We start from the raw sequence: 26,363 nt of genomic DNA, 5'->3' as shown, positions 1-26,363 counted from the left end.
ACAGTATATCACTGTGACTGTAGGTCTGCTCTAAGGACAGTATATCACTGTGACTGTAGGTCTGCTCTAAGTACAGTATATCACGGTGACTGTAGGTCTGCTCTAAGTACAGTATATCACGGTGACTGTAGGTCTGCTCTAAGTACAGTATATCACGGTGAATGTAGGTCTGCTCTAAGTACAGTATATCACGGTGAATGTAGGTCTGCTCTAAGTACAGTATATCACTGACTGTAGGTCTGCTCTAAGTACAGTATATCACGGTGAATGTAGGTCTGCTCTAAGTACAGTATATCACTGTGATTGTAGGTCTGCTCTAAGGACAGTATATCACTGTGACTGTAGGTCTGCTCTAAGTACAGTATATCACGGTGACTGTAGGTCTGCTCTAAGTACAGTATATCACGGTGACTGTAGGTCTGCTCTAAGTACAGTATATCACGGTGACTGTAGGTCTGCAGGTCTGCTCTAAGTACAGTATATCACTGTGACTGTAGGTCTGCTCTAAGTACAGTATATCACTGACTAGGTCTGCTCTAACTACAGTATATCACTGTGATTGTAGGTCTGCTCTAAGTACAGTATATCACGGTGACTGTAGGTCTGCTCTAAGTACAGTACATCACTGTGACTGTAGGTCTGCTCTAAGTACAGTACATCACTGTGACTGTAGGTCTGCTCTAAGTACAGTATATCACGGTGACTGTAGGTCTGCTCTAAGTACAGTATATCACGGTGACTGTAGGTCTGCTCTAAGTACAGTATATCACGGTGACTGTAGGTCTGCTCTAAGTACAGTATATCACGGTGACTGTAGGTCTGCTCTAAGTACAGTATATCACGGTGACTGTAGGTCTGCTCTAAGTACAGTATATCACGGTGACTGTAGGTCTGCTCTAAGTACAGTATATCACTGTGACTGTAGGTCTGCTCTAAGTACAGTATATCACTGTGACTGTAGGTCTGCTCTAAGTACAGTATATCACTGTGACTGTAGGTCTGCTCTAAGTACAGTATATCACGGTGACTGTAGGTCTGCTCTAAGTACAGTATATCACGGTGACTGTAGGTCTGCTCTAAGTACAGTATATCACTGTGACTGTAGGTCTGCTCTAAGTACAGTATATCACGGTGACTGTAGGTCTGCTCTAAGTACAGTATATCACGGTGACTGTAGGTCTGCTCTAAGTACAGTATATCACGGTGACTGTAGGTCTGCAGGTCTGCTCTAAGTACAGTATATCACTGTGACTGTAGGTCTGCTCTAAGTACAGTATATCACTGTGACTGTAGGTCTGCTCTAAGTACAGTATATCACTGTGACTGTAGGTCTGCTCTAAGTACAGTACATCACTGTGACTGTAGGTCTGCTCTAAGTACAGTATATCACTGTGACTGTAGGTCTGCTCTAAGTACAGTACATCACTGTGACTGTAGGTCTGCTCTAAGTACAGTATATCACGGTGACTGTAGGTCTGCTCTAAGTACAGTATATCACTGTGACTGTAGGTCTGCTCTAAGGACAGTATATCACTGTGACTGTAGGTCTGCTCTAAGTACAGTATATCACGGTGACTGTAGGTCTGCTCTAAGTACAGTATATCACGGTGACTGTAGGTCTGCTCTAAGTACAGTATATCACGGTGAATGTAGGTCTGCTCTAAGTACAGTATATCACGGTGAATGTAGGTCTGCTCTAAGTACAGTATATCACTGACTGTAGGTCTGCTCTAAGTACAGTATATCACGGTGAATGTAGGTCTGCTCTAAGTACAGTATATCACTGTGACTGTAGGTCTGCTCTAAGTACAGTATATCACGGTGACTGTAGGTCTGCTCTAAGTACAGTATATCACGGTGACTGTAGGTCTGCTCTAAGTACAGTATATCACGGTGACTGTAGGTCTGCAGGTCTGCTCTAAGTACAGTATATCACTGTGACTGTAGGTCTGCTCTAAGTACAGTATATCACTGACTAGGTCTGCTCTAACTACAGTATATCACTGTGATTGTAGGTCTGCTCTAAGTACAGTATATCACGGTGACTGTAGGTCTGCTCTAAGTACAGTACATCACTGTGACTGTAGGTCTGCTCTAAGTACAGTACATCACTGTGACTGTAGGTCTGCTCTAAGTACAGTATATCACGGTGACTGTAGGTCTGCTCTAAGTACAGTATATCACGGTGACTGTAGGTCTGCTCTAAGTACAGTATATCACGGTGACTGTAGGTCTGCTCTAAGTACAGTATATCACGGTGACTGTAGGTCTGCTCTAAGTACAGTATATCACGGTGACTGTAGGTCTGCTCTAAGTACAGTATATCACGGTGACTGTAGGTCTGCTCTAAGTACAGTATATCACTGTGACTGTAGGTCTGCTCTAAGTACAGTATATCACTGTGACTGTAGGTCTGCTCTAAGTACAGTATATCACTGTGACTGTAGGTCTGCTCTAAGTACAGTATATCACGGTGACTGTAGGTCTGCTCTAAGTACAGTATATCACGGTGACTGTAGGTCTGCTCTAAGTACAGTATATCACTGTGACTGTAGGTCTGCTCTAAGTACAGTATATCACGGTGACTGTAGGTCTGCTCTAAGTACAGTATATCACGGTGACTGTAGGTCTGCTCTAAGTACAGTATATCACGGTGACTGTAGGTCTGCAGGTCTGCTCTAAGTACAGTATATCACTGTGACTGTAGGTCTGCTCTAAGTACAGTATATCACTGTGACTGTAGGTCTGCTCTAAGTACAGTATATCACTGTGACTGTAGGTCTGCTCTAAGTACAGTACATCACTGTGACTGTAGGTCTGCTCTAAGTACAGTACATCACTGTGACTGTAGGTCTGCTCTAAGTACAGTACATCACTGTGACTGTAGGTCTGCTCTAAGTACGGTATATCACTGTGACTGTAGGTCTGCTCTAAGTACAGTATATCACTGACTGTAGGTCTGCAGGTCTGCTCTAAGTACAGTATATCACTGACTGTAGGTCTGCAGGTCTGCTCTAAGTACAGTATATCACTGACTGTAGGTCTGCTCTAAGTACAGTATATCACTGTGACTGTAGGTCTGCTCTAAGTACAGTATATCACGGTGACTGTAGGTCTGCTCTAAGTACAGTACTGTGGCTGTAGGTCTGCTCTAAGTACAGTACTGTGACTGTAGGTCTGCTCTAAGTACAGTATATCACTGTGACTGTAGGTCTGCTCTAAGTACAGTACTGTGACTGTAGGTCTGCTCTAAGTACAGTATATCACTGTGACTGTAGGTCTGTTCTAAGTACAGTACTGTGACTGTAGGTCTGCTCTAAGTACAGTATATCACTGTGACTGTAGGTCTGCTCTAAGTACAGTACTGTGACTGTAGGTCTGCTCTAAGGACATTATACTTGTACTGTATGTTCTGCCTGAGTCAGTCCTCAGAGGATTTTATTTTTATTTAACCTTTGTTTAACTTGGCAAGTCAGTTAAGAACAAATTCTTATTTTCAATGACAGATTTTTTTTTTTACCTTGTCAGCTCGGGGATTGGATCTTGCAACCTTTCGGCTACTAGTCCAACGCTCTAACCACTCCACTAGGCTACCTGCCGCCCCAGTTGTGTGTGTGACTGGATCTGAACCCCTCATGGTGAATTTGATCATTTCTGAGTGTGTATGCATTTTAGAGTGTGTGTGTGTGCATTTTTGAGAGGGGGGGGGGTAATAGTAGTGTATAGTGTGTACTCTATGACCCATACTTTGTATCTGCTTTGACTTTTCTGTGTAACTTGGTGTTTTAGGGAGGAAAAGAGCAACTCTCAATTAATCAATCAAGTCATGAGTGTGTGTGATCTGCACTGTGCCTCAACATGTGGCTTCAATCACCAGGCTCTGTTTGGTCCCACCCCAATCTACCCTTCACTGAGAGTTATGGCTATTGATGCTGTCTTCATGTTTTTCAAACGTGTCATTTTTGCCTGGGTTTCAGAAATGTAGCCTAACCCCCCTGTTACTGCCTAAAAAAATCCAGAATGTCTTTTTGCAAACATTTTTACAAATCTGTTTCTATAGGAAGCCTGTGTGTGGCTGGCTGTGTGTGGCTGGTTGGCTGGCTGTGTGTGGCTGGCTGGCTGACTGTGTGTGGCTGGCTGGCTGTGTGTGGCTGGCTGGCTGGCTGTGTGTGGCTGGCTGGCTGGCTGTGTGTGGCTGGCTGTGTGTGGCTGGCTGGCTGGCTGGCTGGCTGTGTGTGGCTGGCTGGCTGACTGTGTGTGGCTGGCTGGCTGACTGTGTGTGGCTGGCTGGCTGACTGTGTGTGGCTGGCTGGCTGGCTGTGTGTGGCTGACTGTGTGTGGCTGACTGGCTGGCTGGCTGTGTGGTTGGCTGGCTGGCTGTGGCTGGCTGGCTGGCTGTGTGTTGACTGATGAGCATGTAAACAGGTATAGTTTCAGGTATCAGCAGTGTTTATTGTAGCTCTAAGTGCAGATCTGGCAGGTCTGAGGGTTTATTTGGGTTTCAGGTATCAAATGAAACCCACTGCTCTGTCTCACAATCACTCCCGTCCACTCTGTTTTCACAGTAATGGTTTTACAGAGTAAACACTCACGCAAATACACACACTCACATATTCATACAGATGCAGAAAGAGCTACTTATTTACACACACTCACACACACGCCGCTACCAAGTTCCCATGCCTTGCCTCCTTGTCTCTCAGGTCATTGTGGTTTCAGAGATCAGACACAAACATTCATTCCACTATACACCGCCCCCCACGTAATTCAGACCAGGAGCACCCAGGGACCACCAGAGGGGAGAGGCCACTCCCCTCTCCTCGTATCTACCCACAACCCCCCAGCCCTAAACACATTATCACAGGATCTGAACACAACACACACAGCTCCTCCACATTCACATTATCTGTCTCCCCTGACAGTTAGCCCCATATCATAGTTATCATTCAACACACACACTCTTTCACACACACTAACACAGAACAGAAAGAGGATCAAAGGTTAATCATGTCTTTTCATCAGTCGGGGCAAACTGCTGTCTCTCTGTCCTCCTCAATGTTATAGATGTATGTGCACAGTTTTTGTGTGGCAGCAGGTAGCCTATCGGTTAAGAGTGTTGATTTGAATCCTCGAGCCGACTAGGTGAAAAATCTGCCGATGTGCCCTTGAGCAAGGCACTTAACCCTAATTGCTCCTATAAGTCGCTCTGGATAAAAGCATCTGCTAAATGACTCAAATATAAGTTTGAGTCACACCCAGTTTGTGTGTGAGCTTGCCTTGTATATGTCTGTCTGTCCCAACTAATGAATGGTTTTGAAGTATTTATTTCATACAATAAATAAACAGTCCTTTCTTTCTTCTCTGATGAAGTATTTGTCTCTATCTCCCCCCCTCCTTTCTCCCTCTCTCGACCTACTCATACCAAGGGTAGTTTTCCCTCTGAAACTGAATCTCTGCTTACTTTAGTTGATTTAATGCAAACAGTGTTTTCTATTGTATTTGTAAAATCAGCCATTAATTTGATCTACACTCTCCTATAAAACTGTGTAATAGAGCTGTACAATCATTTAAAACGTGTTGGAGGCATTTCTCTGGACAGGGTTTGTGAGGAAACAGAAATACTTTGAGCGTATTTGAATGCCTACGCCATACCCTCTGAGTGGTGTGGTATTGTTAGTACTGCTGGAGAGAGAGAGTGACATAGTCGTATACATTTCAGACCATAACCCCCCCCAACTGACTGCAACAGGAAGTGCTTATTCATTCAGTACATATACATGTACAGAACACCCTCTGCTCTGCATGCCCTGGGATGGAGCATTTTATGAAATGGGGAAGAGCAGAAAATGGTTCTGTGAAATGGAAGCCATCCTGAAGTGTTAAATGTTTGGTCTGAGGTTTAGAGAATAGAGGGCGTTTGGTCTGAGGTTTAGAGAATAGAGGGGGTTTGGTCTGAGGTTTAGAGAATAGAGGGGGTTTGTTCTGAGGTTTAGAGAATAGAGGGGTTTGTTCTGAGGTTTAGAGAATAGAGGGGTTTGGTCTGAGGTTTAGAGAATAGAGGGGGTTTGGTCTGAGGTTTAGAGAATAGAGGGGGTTTGGTCTGAGGTTTAGAGAATAGAGGGGGTTTGTTCTGAGGTTTAGAGAATAGAGGGGGTTTGGTCTGAGGTTTAGAGAATAGAGGGGGTTTGTTCTGAGGTTTAGAGAATAGAGGGGGTTTGGTCTGAGGTTTAGAGAATAGAGGGGGTTTGTTCTGAGGTTTGGAGAATAGAGGGGTTTTGTTCTGAGGTTTAGAGAATAGAGGGGGTTTGGTCTGAGGTTTAGAGAATACCTCCACCAGGGTCCCCCTCACCCTCTGTCCTCTCTCTTAATCTGTCTCACTCACCACTCTCTCACTCGCCACTCTCTCTCACTCGCCACTCTCTCTCACTCGCCACTCTCTCTCACTCGCCACTCTCTCTCACTCGCCACTCTCTCTCACTCGCCACTCTCTCTCACTCGCCACTCTCTCTCACTCGCCACTCTCTCTCACTCGCCACTCTCTCACTCTCTCACTCGCCACTCTCTCACTCTCTCACTCGCCACTCTCTCACTCGCAACTCGCCGCTCTCTCACTCTCCACTCTCTCACTCTTTCACTCTTTCCTTTCTTAGTTCTGAATTTAATCTCCTATTGCTCTTTTACAATGCAACTGCATCCTGTTGCAGATATCTTCCTATTACACCTAAAGGGGAAGAAAAGTAATCCTTTGTTGATTTTACACATACTGGCTGTATGTCTGTATAATTTAGTCACTGTTTGAGATGTCGGTCTGCATATTTGTGAAATATGAACTTTCTCATAAATCATGCATTGATGAGTTTTCCAGGAAGTTGTACATACAGTTAGGATTTGGCCCTTTGACTTGTTGTGTGCCAGAGTTCACATTTAGCTCCATGCCCAGCTGTGTTCTTATCCCCCCTGATTGGCTGAAAGCTGTGGTGTATATACCACAGATATGACCCCAAAAATATTTTAACTGTTCTAATTACGTTGGTAACCAGTTTATAATAGCAATAAGGCACCTCAGGGTTTGTGGTATATGGCCAATATACCATGGGGACTGTCTCCAGGCACTCCGCGATGTGTCTTGGGTACAGAACAGCCCTTTGTCGTGGTATATTGGCCATATACCAAACTCCCGCGTAACTTATTGCTTATGTATTCTACAATACAGACTCCCTGCCTCCTACAAAGGCCTCCCACACCACCGACTGTACTGTCCAGTACATCTCTATCCCTCCTTAGCACCATCTGAGGAAGAAACCCACTGTGAACTCTGGTTCAGTGTGTAAGGGAAACTAACAAGGATATTTTACATTTTGAAAACTCCCCAGATACATTGAACACCGCAAATCAACTTCTTATGTGTGTGTTCATGCTCAGTTTAGTGAGACGTGTTGATCCTTTGTGCTCCAGAGTGAATCTCATGTCTGAACTTCCCCACTGTCCAACTTGCCTGACACCATCCCATTCCCCAGTCTGTACTGTAGTTCATTACTGTGTACACTATCAGCCTGCCCTGACGTGTCCCCCTCCCTCCACCCCTGCATTAGTGGTGTATACTGTAGAGGAGCCAGGCAGGCTTCGCTCTGGTGCTCTGACACCATGTGGCTGTCACACTGGCTTTCATACAGCCTGGTGGGTGACAGGAAGCTCGCCCCTCTCTGGCCCACTTATGGACACTTCTGTAGAATCCTGGTGAATATTTAAACAGGTCAACTTTTCACTTTTAGCACTTCCAAGAGTTTTAAAGAGGAGTCGTGGTTTGGTTTTGTCCGATTTTTAAGTGTAAGCGAAGTAGAAAAGGGCATTGGGAGAGAAGGATGGAGTGAGGTAAGTGGAAAGAGAGAGTAAATCTCAGTAAGAACAAAATAATGGTGTTCCAAAAAAGGTCCAGTCGCCAGGATCACAAATACAAATTCCATCTTGACACCGTTGCCCTAGAGCACACAAAAAACTATACGTACCTCGGCCTAAACATCAGTGCCACAGGTAACTTCCACAGAGCTGTGAACGATCTGAGAGACAAGGCAAGAAAGGCATTCTATGCCATCAAAAGGAACTTAAAAGTCAACATACCAATTTAGGATCTGGCTAAAAATACTTGAATTAGTAATAGAACCCATTGCCCTTTATGGTTGTGAGGTCTGGGGTCCGCTAACCAACCAAGAATTCACAAAATGGGACAAACACCAAATTGAGACTCTGCATGCAGAATTCTGCAAAAATGTCCTTAGTGTACAACGTAAAACACCAAATAATGCATGCAGAGCAGAATTAGGCCGATACCCGCTAATTATCAAAATCCAGAAAAGAGCTATTAAATTCTTCAACCACCTAAAAGGAAGCGATTCCCAAACCTTTCATAATAAAGCCATCACCTACAGAGAGATGAACCTGGAGAAGAGTCCCCTAAGCAAGCTGGTCCTGGGGCTCTGTTCACAAACAGATCATACAGAGCCCGAGGACAGCACCACAATTAGACTCAACCAAATCATGAGAAAACAAAAAGATAATTAATTGACACATTCAAAATAATTAACAAACAAACAGAGCAAACTAGATTGCTATCTGGCCCTAAACAGAGAGTACTCAGTGGCAGAATAACTGACCACTGTGTCTGACCTAAACTTATGGAAAGCTTTGACTATGTACAGACTCTGTGAGCATAGCCTTGCTATTGAGAAAGGTTGCCATAGGCAGAACTGGCTCTCAAGAGAAGACGGGCTATGTACACACTGCCCACAAAATGAGGTGGTAACTGAGCTGCACTTCCTGCCCTCCTGATTTTGATAAACTCTCACATCTACTGGGTGAAATACCACAGTGTGCCATCACAGCAGCAAGATTTGTGACCTGTTGCCACAAGAAAATGCCAACCAGTGAAGAACAAACACCATTGTAAATACAACCCATATTTAGTTTTATTTATTTTCCCTTTTGTAATTTAACAATTTGCACATCGTTACAACACTGTATATATACATAATATGATATTTGTAATGTCTTTATTCTTTTGGAACTTCTGTGAGTGTAATGTTTACTGTTCATTTTTGTTTATCACTTTTGTATGTTATCTACTTTACTTGCTTTGGTAATGTTAACATATGTTTCCCATGCCAATAAAGCCCCTTAAATTGAATTGAGTAGACAGAGCGAGCAGACAGAACGAGTAGAGAACAGAGCTTGGGACGAGCCTCTAAGCCTCTTCAGCATTGTGCTGTACATCTGGGTCACCACAGGCCTTCATCATCCAAACCAGAGAGAAGCTGGAGTACAAAATGATGCTCATCTCCCTGAGGAGACTGAGAGAAACCAGTCCAGTCCTGGCAGCAGCAGCGTTTAGGAGAGAGGGTGGAGAGAGGATAAGAAGGAGAGAGTGACTGCGTGGGGAGTGTGCACGTGTGGGGGGTTTTGGGACTGGGGAGGTCCCTAGATGCTGTCAATCCACAGTGTACCAGTACCCTCTAGTGGTCATGTTGACTTTATCTTCTTCATGTTGAAGATGGGTGGAAACAGCAGACTACAGAGAGATGTGGAAACGGTTCCAAAACACAGGCTGACAGAGCCTCCAATCAACTGTAGATTCCATCAGGTCCTCTCTATTCTTAGTGGGCATATCTGTGTCTGTATTTATGTCTGTAGGGTTGTGCATATTCAGAGATGGAGAGCTCTGTGATTCCCCCTGCCTGGAGAACCCTAGGCTATGTTTTGTCTCAGTCCCTTCACTGTCAACAGGGGAAAGTATTGTACACACTTCTGATGGGGGGAAAAAAGAGACTTGTGACAAATGCCAGATGCTTTGTCCAAATTCAATATGTTAGCGTATACAATATTTACCCAAGAGGTTTTTTTTTTCAGCCCTGGTTTTTTCTTGGTTGAATTGGTTTTTGTAATACAACAACTGCAGCCACTGCCAAGAGACAGTAAAACTGTCCATGTAGACTTTAGACAGCTGTACATTATCCTTAGTTGTCAATCATACAGGGAAATATGTGAGCTTAATCCAGCTAAGGTTTTATTAACGTTCAATGCTGATCTTGTCTTTTAATTTACTTACATTGTAGTAACATGATTATAAAGAGTATTTTGTTCAGATCTTCTTTTCTTTTTCTTTGTTTTCTTTTGCTGTCGTCTGTGTGTGCGTTGTGTGTGCGTTGTGCGTGCGTGTTGCCGTGGTCTGTTACTTTAGCCCAGTGTGTTGCTCTCAGGAGTAACACAGATGTTTCTCTCTGGAAAACAAACAGAACAGAGGCCCTTTCTCCAGGACAAGGGACTATCAAAATAAACGCTGGCCCTGACCTCCACCTCCCTCCTGTTTCATGGGGTGCATGCAGAGGGGAGCATTTTTCTGTCTGACACATGCTTTTACACCACTGCTCTCACATATGTTTGGTTGTTCGGTTCTTACACATTATTCTATCTTGTCAATTTTCTTTCACAAAAAGTGTGTGTGTGCGCGCGCATGCGCGCCCGTGTGTGTGTCTGGTCCCTCCATTAGTATTGGAGCTGTTGGTGGGACTCGGAGTGATGACTCTTCAGACTGAGAGAGATTTAGAATCCTGGGAGGGAGGAAGGGATGGGGGGAGGCATGGGATGGGATGAGAGGAGAACAAACACTGCCACCCCCTTTCCTCCCTGCTCCATGATTTATTGGCACTTCCCAAAATGCACTGCGTCACTCCAGAGGTGTTGTGAGCCCACGGGACCAGGAGTAGACCTCAGGGATACAGAGAGAGACAGACTTGCAGACATAGTTTATGTGCGCACAATAACTTTTATATTTTATGAATGTTGCATCAATAACATGAGTCTTCTGTATAGGCTTTCAAAATGGAGAGCACATGAGACACATCAGTCTCTAGAAGTTCTCTGTGTGAGGGATTGAAAAAGAGGACAAGGTAGATGTGAGTTTAAATGACATTAAGTGAGAGGTAAATAATGCTGTTTGGAGAGTAGTTGGATAAAGAGAGAGAGAACAAGTTTTTTGAGCTGTGAAATTGAAGAGGATATGAATGACAGGAGGTCATAAATAAGCAGTCCTGAGTCTCCTCCATGGGCTGAGCGGACGTTGTATTTCTCAGGTTAGCGCTGCATTGTGACAGCTCTGTGAGCATCATCACTACTCGCTTCATACAGAGCCAAGTGTGTGTGTGTCTGTGTTGCCACAGCTGTGTATGTGTAATGTTTTGTGGGTCTGTTAGCGTTAGTATTTTGTGGGCCCTTAGAGAGGACAATAGCTACCAATATCATTACTCATTCAAACAGAAATGATGCTCCAGCATCCTCATTGGGCCAATACAGTTTACCGGGGGGGGTGTTGTTGTAATGGAAAGTCCAGGTGCAGACTCTCTGCTCTGAGGGAGGAAGCTCTTGTTGACTATATTTAACGTTGTGTTCGACCTCCTAGTCCTATAATCTCTTTAAACGTATACAGTCATATAACTTTAGATATGTCAAGATGTTTAGGTACGTATGTTTTAACTTAGTTGTGCTGTATTGTGTCAGATTTGATATTGGTAATCATATCACAAGTCAAATTCAACCTCATTATTTTATCTATTTTTCACTCACACTCGATTCTCTTACCCAGAACCTCATACCCTTTATTTTTGTCTCAGTAACATTTGTCCAGTGTCTCCCTTGGGGTTTATCTGTCATTTTATTTGAAGAACATGGTTAGCTATGTTTTCGTACTGTAGTGTAGTCCCACTGGGTTTTAGTATATGAGTGTGTAATATGCCAGAGTCTAATGCAGCCAGGACGAGCCACTGTTTCCCTCTGTGACAGCCACCAATGACTGCTCTGCTGTCTATAAACTAGAAGACGACCTCAATAGTTCTGGAAGAGTTTTGGTCCATCCATGAGACATTTGGTCAAATAATATTCATTCATGAAGTATCCAATGTCGGACACTGTGAAATGATCAAATCATCAATACATTCACTCTGAAACAATTATTATTGCACCAGTGGTACGATGACAGCCACTTCTCTGTACGGTTGAATAGTTTCAGGATGGAATTCCAGAGTAGTTTTTCCACGGTAGTCCAATAGGGGGCACAACAGACCTATATTCTCTTCCTGGAAGTTAAAGGATGACTGGCTTTGTGGTCAGAGAACAGTCTGAGAGATGTCCACAGCCAGTTTTGTTTTTCATGATGATAATTCATGTTTGGGAGAGCAGATCGTGAACCAGCTTTAAACAACATTAAAGGGATGCTTTAATGTTAAATAAAGGTAAAAAAAAATGTAACAGCATATCTCTGTATTTACATTTAGTGCCTGTTTCCCAGACAGAGATTGAGACTAATCCCCTGACTAAAAAACGTATAACTGAGATTCTCCATTGAGCTTGGTTTTTAGTGTAGGACTAGGCTTAATCTGTGTCCAGGAAACCACTTCATACTGTACGGCATTGTCCTCTAGTCAAGCAGAAACATAATGAGACAGACCAACAGTAGTTCCAAGTCAAGGCCATCCACCTTCAGTAAATGGTGCTCACATTGTGCCATCTCTAGTGGAGAGATTGGGGAGAAGAGAAACAATTTGCTTACTTTGTCTCTGACGAAGAATGTGACGTCTAGGATCTGTGAAGCCTTTTCTCTGTCAAGCGTTAGCTACCTGGAATTGAAGGTTGGTGAAAAACACATGACACACTCATTTGTGCGTCAATGTAGACACACGCTCTTCACATATGTCCACACATCCACACACAGATCTTTATTTAAACACTCAGACATGCATTTAACGGTATAGATTTGAGTATGTATGCGCCCACATATCCACACATTTTCATTACATCTAATGATGTTCTCATGCACCCATGCGCACAGACTCTCACACACACATACACACATAGTTGCATGTCAGTATAATCACCCGGATTTGGCTGGATTCCTTGACCTACATGTAGACAAGTGGTCATTGACTTTTTTCCAGAAATCAAGGTCCTTGACTCTTGAGTGGACTGAATACATGAACATGAATATGTGCCGCCAACGTGGGCCCCAGCCGTTCACGAGGACTGTGTGCTCCCAATCTCCGTGGTTGATGCAAGATATTCAAGCGTGTTAACCCTTGCAAGTCTGCTGGCCCAGATGGCGTCCCAAGCCGCATCATTAGAACATGTGCAGACCAGCTGGCTGGAGTGTTCACGGACATATTCAATCTCTCCCTATCCCAGTCTGTTGTCCCCCACTTGCTTCAATATGCCCACCAGTGTTCCTGTACCCAAGAAAGTGAAGGTAACTGAAATAAATGACTATCGCCCCGTAGCACTCACTTCTGTCATCATGAAGAGCTTTGAGAGGCTAGTTAAGGACCATATCACCTCCACCTTACCCGACACCCTAGACTCACTACAATTTGCATACCACCCCAACAGATCCACAGATGACTCAATCGCTGTTGCACTGCACACTGCCCTATCCCAAGAGGATTACCTATGTGAGAATGCTGTTAATCGACTACAGCTCAGCCTTCAACACCATAGTTCCCTCCAAGTTAATCACTAAGCTTAGGGCCCTGGGTCCTAGACTTCCTGACGGTCCGACTCCAGGTGGTGAGTCTGATCGTGGACTATAGGAGACAGCAGAGAGAGTCAAAATCTTCCAAGTTCCACGGCGTGCACATCACTGAGGACCTGAAATGGTCTCTCCACACTGACATCGTGGTGAAGGCGCAATGGCACCACTTCAACCTTGAGGCTGAAGAAATTTGGCTTGGCCCCTAAAACCCTCACAAACTTCTGCAGATGCACCATCAAGAGCATTCTGTCGGACTTTATCACCGCTTGGTATGGCGACTGCATCGACCACGACCGCAGGGCTCTCCAGAGGGTGGTGCGGTCTGCCCAACACATCACCGGGAGCACAGTGCCTGCCCTCCATGACACCTACACCACCCGGTGTCATAGGAAGGCCAAGAAGATCGTCCAGGACCTCAGCCACCTTAGGAATGGCCTGTTCCCCCTGCTACCATCTAGCAGGCGGAGACATACAGGTGCATCAAAGGTGGGACAGAGAGAAGCTGTTTTTCATTATATCTCCAGGCCATCAGACTGTTAAGTAGTCATCACTAGCCGGCTTCCACCCGGTACCCTGCCCTGCCCTGCCCCATAGATCATACTCGACCCTGCTGCCCTATGTACTGTACATAGTCATTGCGTCACTTTAATAATGTTTACATCATGTTTATTGTTGTATTGTACTGCTCCCGAGTGGCGCAGCGGTCTAAGGCACTGCATCTCAGTGCTAGAGGTGTCACTACAGACACCCTGGTTCAACTCCAGGCTGTATCATAACTGGCCATGGTTGGAAGTCCCATAGGGCGGCGCACAATTGGCCCAGCGTCGTCCGGGTTTGGCCGGTGTAGGCTGTCATTGTAAATAAGAATTTGTTCTTCACTGACTTCCCTAGTTAAATATAATAAATACAACATTTACTGCACAGCTGGAGCTAGAAACACAATCATTTCACTGCACCTGCTTTAACATCTGCTAATATGTGTACGCAGCAAATACTTTGATTTGATTTAAATAAAGATGTAGCCTGTGAAGACAGGCAAAGACACACATACACATGATAACACACAGGTACACATGATAACACACAGGTACACATGATAACACACAGGTACACATGGATATTGTATTGTAGATATGTGGTAGTAAAATAGTGGCCTGAGGGCACACACTTAATGTGTTATGAAATGTAATGTAATATTTTTTATTGTACAGTGGCAAGAAAAAGTATGTGAACCATTTGGAAATACCTGGATTTCTGCATAAATTGGTCATAAAATTGTATCTGATCTTCATCTAAGTCACAACAATAGACAAACAGTCTGCTTAGACTAATAACACACAAACAACTCTGTGTTCATGTCTTTATTGAACACACCGTGTAAACATTCACAGTGCAGGGTGTGAAAAGTATGTGAACCCTTGGATTTAATAACTGGTTGACCATAACTGGTTGACCCATCCACAGGTACACCTCCAATTGACTCAAATGATGTCAATATAGCCTATCAGAAGCTTCTAAAGACATGACATAATTTTCTGGAATTTTCCAAGCTGTTTAAAGGCACAGTCAACTTAGACTGTAAACTTCTGACCCACTGGAATTGTGATACAGTGAATTATAAGTGAAATAATATGTCTGTAAACAATTGTTGGACAAATTACTTGTGTCATGCACAAAGGAGATGTTCTAACCGACTTGCCAAAACTATAGTTTGTTAACAAGAAATGTGTGGAGTGGTTGAAAAACAAGTTTTAATGACTCCAACCTAAGTGTATGTAAACTTCTGACTTCAACTGTGGCCTTCATATTGGAGAACAAAGTACCCTTTACACTTTTACAACATGCTCAACAAGGGTCACCTTAATAATTGAACCTCTCTTACACACAATGGCAAACACCGTTGCATAAGCACTCTTCTGCTCATTCATTCAGACTGGCCTCCTCTGCCTTGTTGATCCTCTCGGGTTGCCATGTCAATAGCAGCCTCCTGCAACACTTCAACCATAGACTTAAGAGTATATATAAAGCATCCCTGACATACAGGGTCACTGCTCCCTTGATCTCCACATAGCTTACAGTACAACAGATTTAGCAACAGCTATAACACGTTAGTGTTATCATCCTATCAGATGCCATTTATACAGATGCTTTATCCTAAACAACTTACAGTCCGGCGTGCATCATTTTTTTTGTGTGTGAGTGGTCCTGGGAATCAAACCCACTATCCAGGCGTTGTAAGCGCCATTCTATACCAACTACGCTACAGTGTACCAGCTCAGTTGTCAACCCACCGTAAAGCCCATTAAATGCTATGTTGACTGTTACCATGCATTTTCTAGTTGATTTTTGAATTGAATGTATGACAAGTATTGAATTTTCACTCTCTTCCTTTCTCTCCCCTGCTCTTTCTTTCTCTGTTCTATATTTAAAACAAACTGTATTGCGTGAGGAGTTGTACTTGTCTTTATCGGAAATTACGGGCATTCTCTCTGCCCTACTGTTTCTTATCAGCGCTACTTGCCTTGAAACAATATAACTACTGTTATTTTGACATTCACACACTCCCTTACTCTCTCTCACACACACGCACGCACGCACGCACGCATGCAGACACACAGCACTATAATGATAGAGAGAAATAAAGTATGGTAAGTTGTTGGGCTGCCTCTGCCAAGGAGAGGTGACAGGAAAACTGAATATGGCACCAAATCAAAGAGTCGCTATAATTTTAAATATCAGTTATCGGTATTTGGGTTTTTATTGGGTATCGGCCAAAAATGTCATAGCAGTGCATCTCTAATATATACCAACCAGTCAATTATTTTGGGAATGGGCAGAAAAAGTTCACGTTGATCCAAGCAGGCAAAAAGGACTATGTCGGAGTTTAATTCAATAAGAGAAAAGCTGTGAAATGGAGAGTTGAAAATAAAGAGAAGGGAGGGACAGAAAAGTAATGTTTGGGAAAGATTGTGGTAAAACAGGATGATGGCAGTGCTGGCTGTGATGTTATCTGTGATGATTGTGGTAAAACAGGATGATGGCAGTGCTGGCTGTGATGTTATCTGTGATGATTGTGGTAAAACAGGATGATGGCAGTGCTGGCTGTGATGTTATCTGTGATGATTGTGGTAAAACAGGATGATGGCAGTGCTGGCTGTGATGTTATCTGTGATGATTGTGGTAAAACAGGATGATGGCAGTGCTGGCTGTGATGTTATCTGTGATGATTGTGGTAAAACAGGATGATGGCAGTGCTGGCTGTGATGTTATCTGTGATGATTGTGGTAAAACAGGATGATGGCAGTGCTGGCTGTGATGTTATCTGTGATGATTGTGGTAAAACAGGATGATGGCAGTGCTGGCTGTGATGTTATCTGTGATGATTGTGGTAAAACAGGATGATGGCAGTGCTGGCTGTGATGTTATCTGTGATGATTGTGGTAAAACAGGATGATGGCAGTGCTGGCTGTGATGTTATCTGTGATGATTGTGGTAAAACAGGATGATGGCAGTGCTGGCTGTGATGTTATCTGTGATGATTGTGAGGCGCTATACAAATTTGACAGTCACAAAACGGGACTGTCACAAGGGAACTGTAGCCTATTGTTCAGTTGAGTTAAATGGAAACTGAAATCTGAACACTGACTAGGTCTATAACCTCTCACATAGACTTAATATTAACTCCTGCCGAATTAAGCATTTATTTAAGTAAAATGATACATCAAATGTAAGCAACATTTTTACTTGGGAACATTTCTCTTGAGAGAATGTGAATATGCAGTTAGATACCGTCTGTAGAGGTGCTTTCTTTATCAGCATCATAGTATGACAACCACATCAAATATTCATCCAAGCCGAACTGAAAACTTATCAGAAACATGTTTGGTCGTTTTCACAGCTTTCGAATTCCTTACAACTGGTCAAACTGATGTCAAATTTTGCACATCAAATCTTTCCAGTTTTTTGGGGAGGTTGTTATTACATTTTCTCCCCGGTCCTTAAATATCTTTGCTCAGTTAAAGAAGCAGACATGACAGAGAACTTTACCAATGTCAACTATATTGAAGCATTCATTCTATTGATTTATGACATTATTTTGGTGAGCAAGGGTTTATTTAGTCTACTTGGGCAACATATAATGACAGAAGAGAAGCTGCATGTATCTAATTATAGACAAGTTGAATAACAAATAGCTTTCCAAAATGTCTGAAATTATAAGCAGAAACATATCTAAATCAGGCAAAAAAGAATCCTGCGCCCCCTGTCAAATCCTTCTGTCGCCTCTGACTGTAGCCTACAGCACATTTTATCTTAGCGGGTCGGGTGCGGGCCTCAGATTTAGACTATCACATACAGTCGGGCGGTTGCGGATGCGGATGGGTTATTTGCAATTGCATGCGGATGAACAAACTGCTGACCCGCAGACCATGAACACGTGTGTTGGTTGTGTTGCTGAGAGTTTCCCCCTCAGTGGGCTGGGCTCATGCATCTGTCTGCTGTTTGATCTCCTCATGGCTGTTTAGAGAGAGCAGGACATCAGAGGAGTATCATCACTGGCCTATATGCTCATCAAACACACAGCTCTGTGCTGTACAGTTTGTCCTCACCATGGAAAATAACATCCTAAATCATAACATTACTTGCTTTTTGTTTTGTAGTCTCTGGAGATTTACAGTTAGGGATGTAGACAAATCATGGAAACATGACCATATGAGCACATTAACATCGCACACACCTGTGGGATATGCTTTGTTCTCATCCACAGTAACATACTTTGTTACGCACGTCTCACACTCAGAAAGAGGAGAGAAGTGTTGCATGCTGTGAGAGTGTGTCTCTCTGGCCTGTCTGTAGTCTGACTCAATCTTGCAGGGCTCTCCAACCCTGTTTCTGGAGAGCTACCGTCTTGTCAGTCTTCGCTCCAACCCCAATCTAGCGCAACTGATTCTAATATTTAGCTGGTGACCAACAGGGGTGACCTCATTCTCTAGTTCAGCTTGTGGTCCTGTGTGGCTCAGTTGCAGGGTTTTTCCTCTGTCAAATTGGTGCTTAGGTGGTTGTCCTTGTTCAATAGAGCCATTGGACTTGTCTCAATGATGTTCCCATCTTTTATTATTATTTTATTTATTTCACCTATTTAACCAGGTAGGCTAGTTGAGAACAAGTTCTCATTTACAACTGCGACCTGGCCAAGATGAAGCAAAGCAGTGCGACACAAACAACACAGAGTTACACATGGGATACACAAAACATACAGTCAATAACACAATAGAAAAGTCTATATACAGTGTGTGCAAATGTAGTAAGATTAGGGAGGTAAGGCAATAAATAGGCCATAATGGCAAAATAATTACAATTTAGCAATTAAATACTGGAGTGATAGATGTGCAGAAGATGAATGTGCAAGTAGAGATACTGGGGTGCAAAGGCGCAACAAATAAATAACAATATGGGGATGAGGTAGTTGGGTGGGCTATTTACAGATGGGCTGTATACAGGTGCAATGATCGGTAAGCTGCTCTGACAGCTGATGCTTAAAGTTAGTGAGGGAGATAAGTCTCCAGCTTCAGTGATTTTTACAATTTGTTCCAGTCATTGGCAGCAGAGAACTGGAAGGAATGGCGGAGTTTGCTTTGGGGATGACCAGTGAAATATACCTGCAGGAGTGCGTGCTACGGGTGGGTGCTGCTATGGTGACCAGTGAGCTAAGATAAGGCGGAGCTTTACCTAGCAAAGACTTATAGATGACCTGGAGCCAGTAGGTCTGGCGACGAATATGACGAGATAGAGCATGCAGGTCGCAGTGGTGGGCGGTATAAGGGGCTTTGGTGACAAAACGGATGGCACTGTGATAGACTACATCCAATTTGCTGAGTAGAGTGTTGGAGGCTATTTTGTAAATGACATTGCCGAAGTCGAGGATCGGTAGGATAGTCAGTTTTACGAGGGTATGGCAGCATGAGTGAAGGATGCTTTGTTGCGAAATAGGAAGCCGATTCTAGATTTTATTTTGTATTGGAGATGCTTAATGTGAGTCTGGAAGGAGAGTTTACAGTCTAGCCAGACACCTAGGTATTTGTAGTTGTCCATATATTCTAAATCAGAACATTCCAGAGTAGTGATGCTAGACGGGCGGGCGGGTACGGGCAGCAATCGGTTGAAGAGCATGCGTTTAGTTTTACTTGCATTTAAGAGCTTTTGAAGGCCACGGAAGGAGTGTTGTATGGCATTGAAGCTCGTCTGGAGGTTTGTTAACACAGTGTCCAAAGAAGGGCCCGAGGTATACAGAATGGTGTCGTCTGCGTAGAAGTGGATCAGAGAATCACCAGCAGCAAGAAGAATCACCAACATCATTGATGTATACAGAGAAAAGTGTCAGCCCAAGAATTGAACCCTGTGGCACCCCCATAGAGACTGACAACAGGCACTCCGATTTGACACACTGAACTCTATCTGAGAAGTAGTTGGTGAACCAGGCGAGGCAGTCATTTGAGAAACAAAGGCTGTTGAGTCTGCAGATAAGAATACGGTGATTGACAGAAAGCCTTTGAAAGCCTTTGCCAGGTCGATGAAGGGTTAAACTGGAGAAATTTTAAGGAGTGTAAAGATTTGGCTTTGGGTTTAATCTTGGAGTAGCTATACCTGTGTGTTGTAGCTAGCTGGTTAACGTGTGTCTGTGAGCTGTATTCTACATCATGCTGCTACAGTAGGAATACAGACCGTACACAACGATTGCCCATGAATGTGTAATAGAGTTTTCATCTTTCTCACAGATTATTCTGCTTGAATACAAAGAAATTGATGACTCTCAAAAGGAGATGTAACGATCTCCCCTTTAACAAAGTGACTGTGAACAGCTCACTGCACCACCCAAACACACCATATGCAAGTATTCCCTTTGTACAACTGTAGTATTTATTATAAGCGTTAGTAGCATATTTTTCTTCTACTTTATGTACACAGAGTATACCAAACATTAGGAACACCTTCCAAATATTAAGTTGCACAGGGATGCTGGCCCATGTTGACTCCAATGTTTCCCACAGTTGCCAAGTTGGCTGGATGTCCTTTGGGTGTTGGATCATTCTTGAGACACACGGGAAGTTGTTTACATTAAAAACCCATCAGCGTTGCAGTTCTTGACACAAACCAGTGCGCCTTTCACCTACTACCATACCCTGTTCAAAGTCACTTAAATCTTTTGTCTTGCCCATTCACCCTCTGAATGGCACACATACACAATCCATGTCTCAATTGTCTTTTCTCCTCCCCTTCATCTACACTGATTTGAAGTTGATTTAATAAGGGATCATAGCTTTCACCTGGTCAGTCTGTCATGGGAAAAGCAGGTGTTAATGTTTTGTTAATACTCAGTGTATGTCATACAGTACGCTGTCAGGAACAGTTCCTGCATAGTGCTGTGTAAACTCACATCGGTCTCCAGAGAAAGTAAACTTGTCTACTTATTACCCATATTGACAGACTAATGGACTTTTTTATTGAAACATGTTTACTTCCTAACAAATTAAAGTTTAAATGATACACCAACTCCCTGCATCATTTGTTTTAGTAGTTAGACTGAAGCTAATTTATCCAAATACTGTCACGACTTCCGCTGAAGTCGGTTCCTCTCCTTGTTCGGGTGGCGTTCTCCTCTCCTTCTTGGGTGGCCTTCTCCTCTCCTTGTTCGGGTGGCGTTCTCCTCTCCTTGTTCGGGTGGCGTTCTCCTCTCCTTGTTCGGGTGGCGTTCTCCTCTCCTTGTTCGGGTGGCGTTCTCCTCTCCTTGTTCGGGTGGCGTTCTCCTCTCCTTGTTCGGGTGACGTTCTCCTCTCCTTGTTCGGGTGACGTTCTCCTCTCCTTGTTCGGGTGACGTTCGGCTTCGGCGGTCTTCTAGCCATCATCGATCCAATTTTCATTTTTCCATTTGTTTTGTCTCGTCTTCTCACACCACTGGTTTCAATTCCCTCATTACATGTTGTGTATTTAACCCTCTGTTCCCCCCATGTCCTTGTCCGGAATTGTTTATTGTAAGTGCATGTGCACGTTTATCTGATGTGTGACGGGTTTTGTACCCATTGATTGTTTGTTCTGGATGCCGGTGGTTTTATGTATTAAACTGCTCCGTTGTAAACCCAGTTTTTGCTGTCCTGCGCCTGACTTCCCTGCCACCCCTTACAAATATATTTCATGAATACAATAAATTGATCCAGAAGTTAATATTTTATTGGTTTCTCATGCAACTGGAATAATTTAGTTAATTATCAGTACACTTCTAAACAAATATGATATAAAACACTATTGTATACATTATGTACAAGAGCTATCAATATCTATACCACAATGTAGTTGTGAGCATACTAGGTATTCTATATTATCCTACATCAGTCTAACTGAATATGGATGTTGTGTTGGTTGAATGTTCCAGGCAGGTTCCAGAATGTTCTTCTGCTAGAGAACCTCTTCTTGTGTTGGGTAATGACAGCCGGTTTAGCAGGCTTTGGTACTGTGGCGAGGTGGACTCCACAGCCAGGTGGACAAACCTCTCGTACACTTTCTTCATCACCCATTGCTACAACCTCTTGCTGTCCCTGATCCGGAAAGCCTCAGACAATAACATTGACTTATACGCTGACTCAGTGAGCGAGTTCATAAGGAAGTGTATAGGAGATGTTGTACCCACTGTGACTATTAAAATGTTTCCTAACCAGAAACTGTGGATTGATGGCAGTAAAACTGAAAAGCACGTACCACCAGGGCGGCAGGGTAGCCTAGTGGTTAGAGCGTTGGACTATTAACCGGAAGGTTGCAAGTTCAAATCCCCAAGCTGACAAGGTACAAATCTGTCGTTCTGTCCCTGAACAGGCAGTTAACCCACTGTTCCTAGGCCGTCATTGAAAATAAGATTTTTTTCTTAACTGACTTGCCTAGTTAAATAAAGGTAAAATTAAAAATAAAATAAAAACATTTAATCATGGCAAGGCGACTGGAAACATGGCCGAATACAAAAGTGTAGTTATTAATTCCGTAAGGCAATCAAACAAGCAAAGCGTCAGTATAGAGACAAAGTGGAGTCGCAGTTCAACGGCTCAAACACGAGTATGTGGCAGGGTCTACAGACAATCACCGATTACAAAAGGAAAACCAGCCCCGTCGCGAACATCGACGTCTTGCTCCCAGACAAATTAAACCACTTCTATGCACGCTTTAAGGACAATACAGTGCCACCAACGCGGCCTGCTATCAAAGACTGTGGGCTCTCCTTTTCCGTAGCCGACGTGAGTAAAACATTTAAACGTGTAAACCCTGCCTGCCCAGGCGGCATCCCTAGCCGCGTTCTCAGAGCATGCGGGCATATTCAATCAATCCCTATCCGAGTCTGCTGTCCCCACATGCTTCAAGATGGCCACCATTGTTCCTGTTCCTAAGAAAGCAAAGGTAACTGAACTAAATGATTATCACCCTGTAGCACTCACTTCTGCGAGGTCAGTACAGGTGCATCAACGCTGGGACAGAGATTGAAAAACAGCTTCCATCTCAAGGCCATCAGATTGTTAAACAGCCACCACTAACACAGAGAGGCTGCTGCCTACCTACAGACTTAATATCATTAGCCACATTAATAAATTGAACACTAGTCAATTTAATAATTAAACTAAGAATCTTTACATATCTCACATTATATACTGTATCTATTGCATCTTAGCCACTGTCACTGCTCATCCATATATATTATACTTCTATATTCTCATCCCATTCCTTTACTAGATTGTGTGTATTAGGGGTTGTTGTGGAGTTTGTTAGATATTAGGTTTTGTTGTAGAATTATTAGATATTACCTGTTAGCTATTGCTGCACTGTCGGACCTAGAAACACAAGCATTTCGCTACACTCGCAATAACATCTGCTAACCATGTGTATGTGACCAATAAAATTTGATTTGATTTTGATTTGAAGATTTGTACTGCAAGTCTCCTGGAATGACATGAACACTGATCATGAGGATGTGTAACCATACAATAAACCGTGTTCATCTGTTAACAACAAAGGGTACAGTAGACTGGAATGGGTTTTATTAGACTCAGACTCAATAATGGGGCATTGAGATGGGCTGTTAGCAAATTATTAGCATATGTGAAAAGTTTGAAGGGGGCTTGACTTGTAGAGTTTAGTGTATTGGTGATTTTGTTTTCTGAAGAAAGTATTGTGCTTTCATAAATAATTGTGGCTGTCCTAGCTTGTTTCAAAGTCAGATGATGTTGAGCTTGAGTTTATTCCAGGCTGAAAGCTTTCATCCAGTGGGTCTACAGGCTCTGTACTACTGAAGCTGGGGTCAAGGTCATCAGCAGCAGCAGCAGAATGAGTCTGTAGGACACACATACTAACCTTTACACACAATACTCACCCCCAACAGACACCAGTCAGTCACCCACACCATCGCCTCCTTACCAATACCTCCTTCTCTCCCATTTCGACTTCAAGCCTTGCATGAACAATCAACTAGCCTCCATAATACAGAGAAAACTACAATAGAAGTTGTAGCCTACTTGTAAACACACCCAACATTGACAAGACACGGACCATGTTTATGCTTAGCTCCATTATATTTATTTGCTCATCGAGTCATGGAAAGAAAGATTCAGTCGATTTTAGATTTTTTTTTTGCAAATAAATGTAGTTTGCTAGCTAGGTAACATTAGCTGCGTTACCTAAGCTTAACAACATTCCTGCTGCTCTGATGTTGGCGATCAACAGTGAAGAGGCGACTCCGGGATGCTGACCTTCTAGGCAGAGTTGCAAAGATAAAGCCATATCTCAGACTGGCCAATAAAAAATATATTAAGATGGGCAAAAGAACAGACACTGAACAGAAGGCCAGCATCCCGGAGCCGCCACTTCACTATTTAATGATGCTGCCAGTTGAGGACTTGTGAGGCGTCTGTTTCTCAAACTCGACACTCTAATGTACTTGTCCTCTTGGTCAGTTGTACACCGGGGCCTCCCACTCCTCTTTCTATTCTGGTTAGAGACAGTTTGCGCTGTTCTGTGAAGAGAGGAGTACACAGTGTTGTACGAGATCTTCAGTTTCTTGGCAATTTCTCACATGGAATAGCCTTCATTTCTCAGAACAATAATAGACTGATGAGTTTCAGATGAAAGTAGTTTTTTTTCTGGCCATTTTGAGCCTGTAATTGAACCTTCAAATGCTGATGCTCCAGAAACTCAACTATTCTAAAGAAGGCCAGTTTTGTTGCTTCTTTAATCAGAACAACCGTTTTCAGCTATGGTAACATAATTGCAAAAGGGTTTTCTAATGATCAATTGGCCTTTTAAAATTATAAACTTGGATTAGCTAACACAACGTGCCATTGGAAGACAGGAGTGATGGTTGCTGATAATTGGCCTCTGTATGCCTATCTAGATATTCCATAACAAATCAGCCGTTTCATGCTACAACAGTCATTTGCAACATTAACAATGTCTACACCCTATTTCTGATAACATAACATTAATTTTAATGGACAAAAAATGTGCTTTTCTTTAAAAATCAAGGGAATTTCTAGGTGACCCCAAACTTTTGAACTGTAGAGTAGGTGGCCAGAAAAAACACTGAAGCCCACCCATGAATTTTCTATGCACAAAATGGTATAGCTCCCACTTGAACTGACTCCTTTCAACGCCAGGGTTGTGGGTTAGATTCCCACGGAGGACCAGTTCCAAAATGCTTTTAAAAAATGATGTTGTGGATAAGAGTGTCTGCTAAATGACTGAAATGTAAATGTAAGCTCTCGTACTCACATTTTACTGTGCCTCTTTCCAAAAAACCTCAGGAAGAGAAGACTAGCCAGCCAGCCATCTATTTTCTCTTCCATTTCTGAAACACAGCGAATAAACACTCATGGATCCACAATTTTGCCCCCAAAATCTTAAGGAATGTGATCCAGTCATAGCTGAGTTACATAACTGAGTCCAGGAATTAGTGGGATAACTAGCGGCTGTGGACGTCAGTGGAGAGGTGTTGTCTGTCCATAGAGAGAGAGAGTGATGGAGGGAGAGAGAGAATGGGGAGAGAGGGCTGATCCTGGTCCTATTAGCTGGTCTTGTGTTTCTTGTCAAGTGGCTCGGATCACAGTGAAGAGGATTATGGTGTAAAACCAGAATCTGGCCAACTATAGCAGGAATTCTTTGTCTTTAGGAAATCACTAAGACTGGTCAGGTCATTATTACTGGACTGTTCGGTAGTTTGTTCATTCTGAGCCCCCGATTGAACTGAATCCTGAAGACGTGTGTGAGGCAGGGTCATTGTGGGCTTATGTGTCATATGGGTTTCCTGTGCCAATACAGTATCACCAAATGAGCAGTTGCAGAAGTAGGCTAGTCTAATAAGAGAAAGTGTCAAATATTCACTTGCTGTTTGCCCAATCCATCATTTCTAAAGGTTAATAATACATATTGAGCCCTCAAACTCAACTCTGGGAGTTCCACTGGGACATCAGGTGTCTGCAATTAATGATCAGGTAGAACAGAAAAGCAGCAGGCTCCAGACCGCGTAGAGTAAGAGTTGAGTACCCCTGATATAGAGGTTAATACTGTGATTCATGACTTTCACACTAAGTCTTTGTCACAATATTCCTACCAAAACACATTACAAAATATCTCTGTCATGACGTTTGTACATACACTGTCAGCTACAATACAATTTATACCAGTGTATCATTAGCACTGAGCTCTCCATGCTTTATTTTATCACCACCCAGCTCTTCTCTGTGCCTTTGCTCCACTCTGCTCCACTCTGCCC

General features: G+C 43.2%; 2 protein-coding genes across 2 annotated transcripts in view; both read left to right on the top strand.

Annotated features, from left to right (window-relative positions):
- LOC115108529 (sec1 family domain-containing protein 2-like) overlaps positions 1 to 26,363 on the top strand; it is a 189,101-nt gene that overhangs the window by 132,411 nt on the left and 30,327 nt on the right. The gene's annotated exons all lie outside the window — the stretch shown is intronic.
- LOC135564368 (uncharacterized protein DDB_G0271670-like) overlaps positions 1 to 26,363 on the top strand; it is a gene marked incomplete at its 5' end in the record, with an annotated part of 35,388 nt that overhangs the window by 6,644 nt on the left and 2,381 nt on the right. Inside the window, 2 exons of the mRNA XM_065009408.1 lie at positions 13,795 to 14,042; positions 19,160 to 19,267. Of these exons, the coding sequence (XP_064865480.1) occupies positions 13,795 to 14,042; positions 19,160 to 19,267 (356 nt within the window). The remainder of the gene's footprint in view (positions 1 to 13,794; positions 14,043 to 19,159; positions 19,268 to 26,363) is intronic.

Source organism: Oncorhynchus nerka, linkage group LG24 (genome assembly GCF_034236695.1).
Source record: "Oncorhynchus nerka isolate Pitt River linkage group LG24, Oner_Uvic_2.0, whole genome shotgun sequence".
NCBI lineage: Eukaryota > Metazoa > Chordata > Actinopteri > Salmoniformes > Salmonidae > Oncorhynchus > Oncorhynchus nerka.
This window is presented reverse-complemented; position numbering and strand designations above follow the sequence as displayed.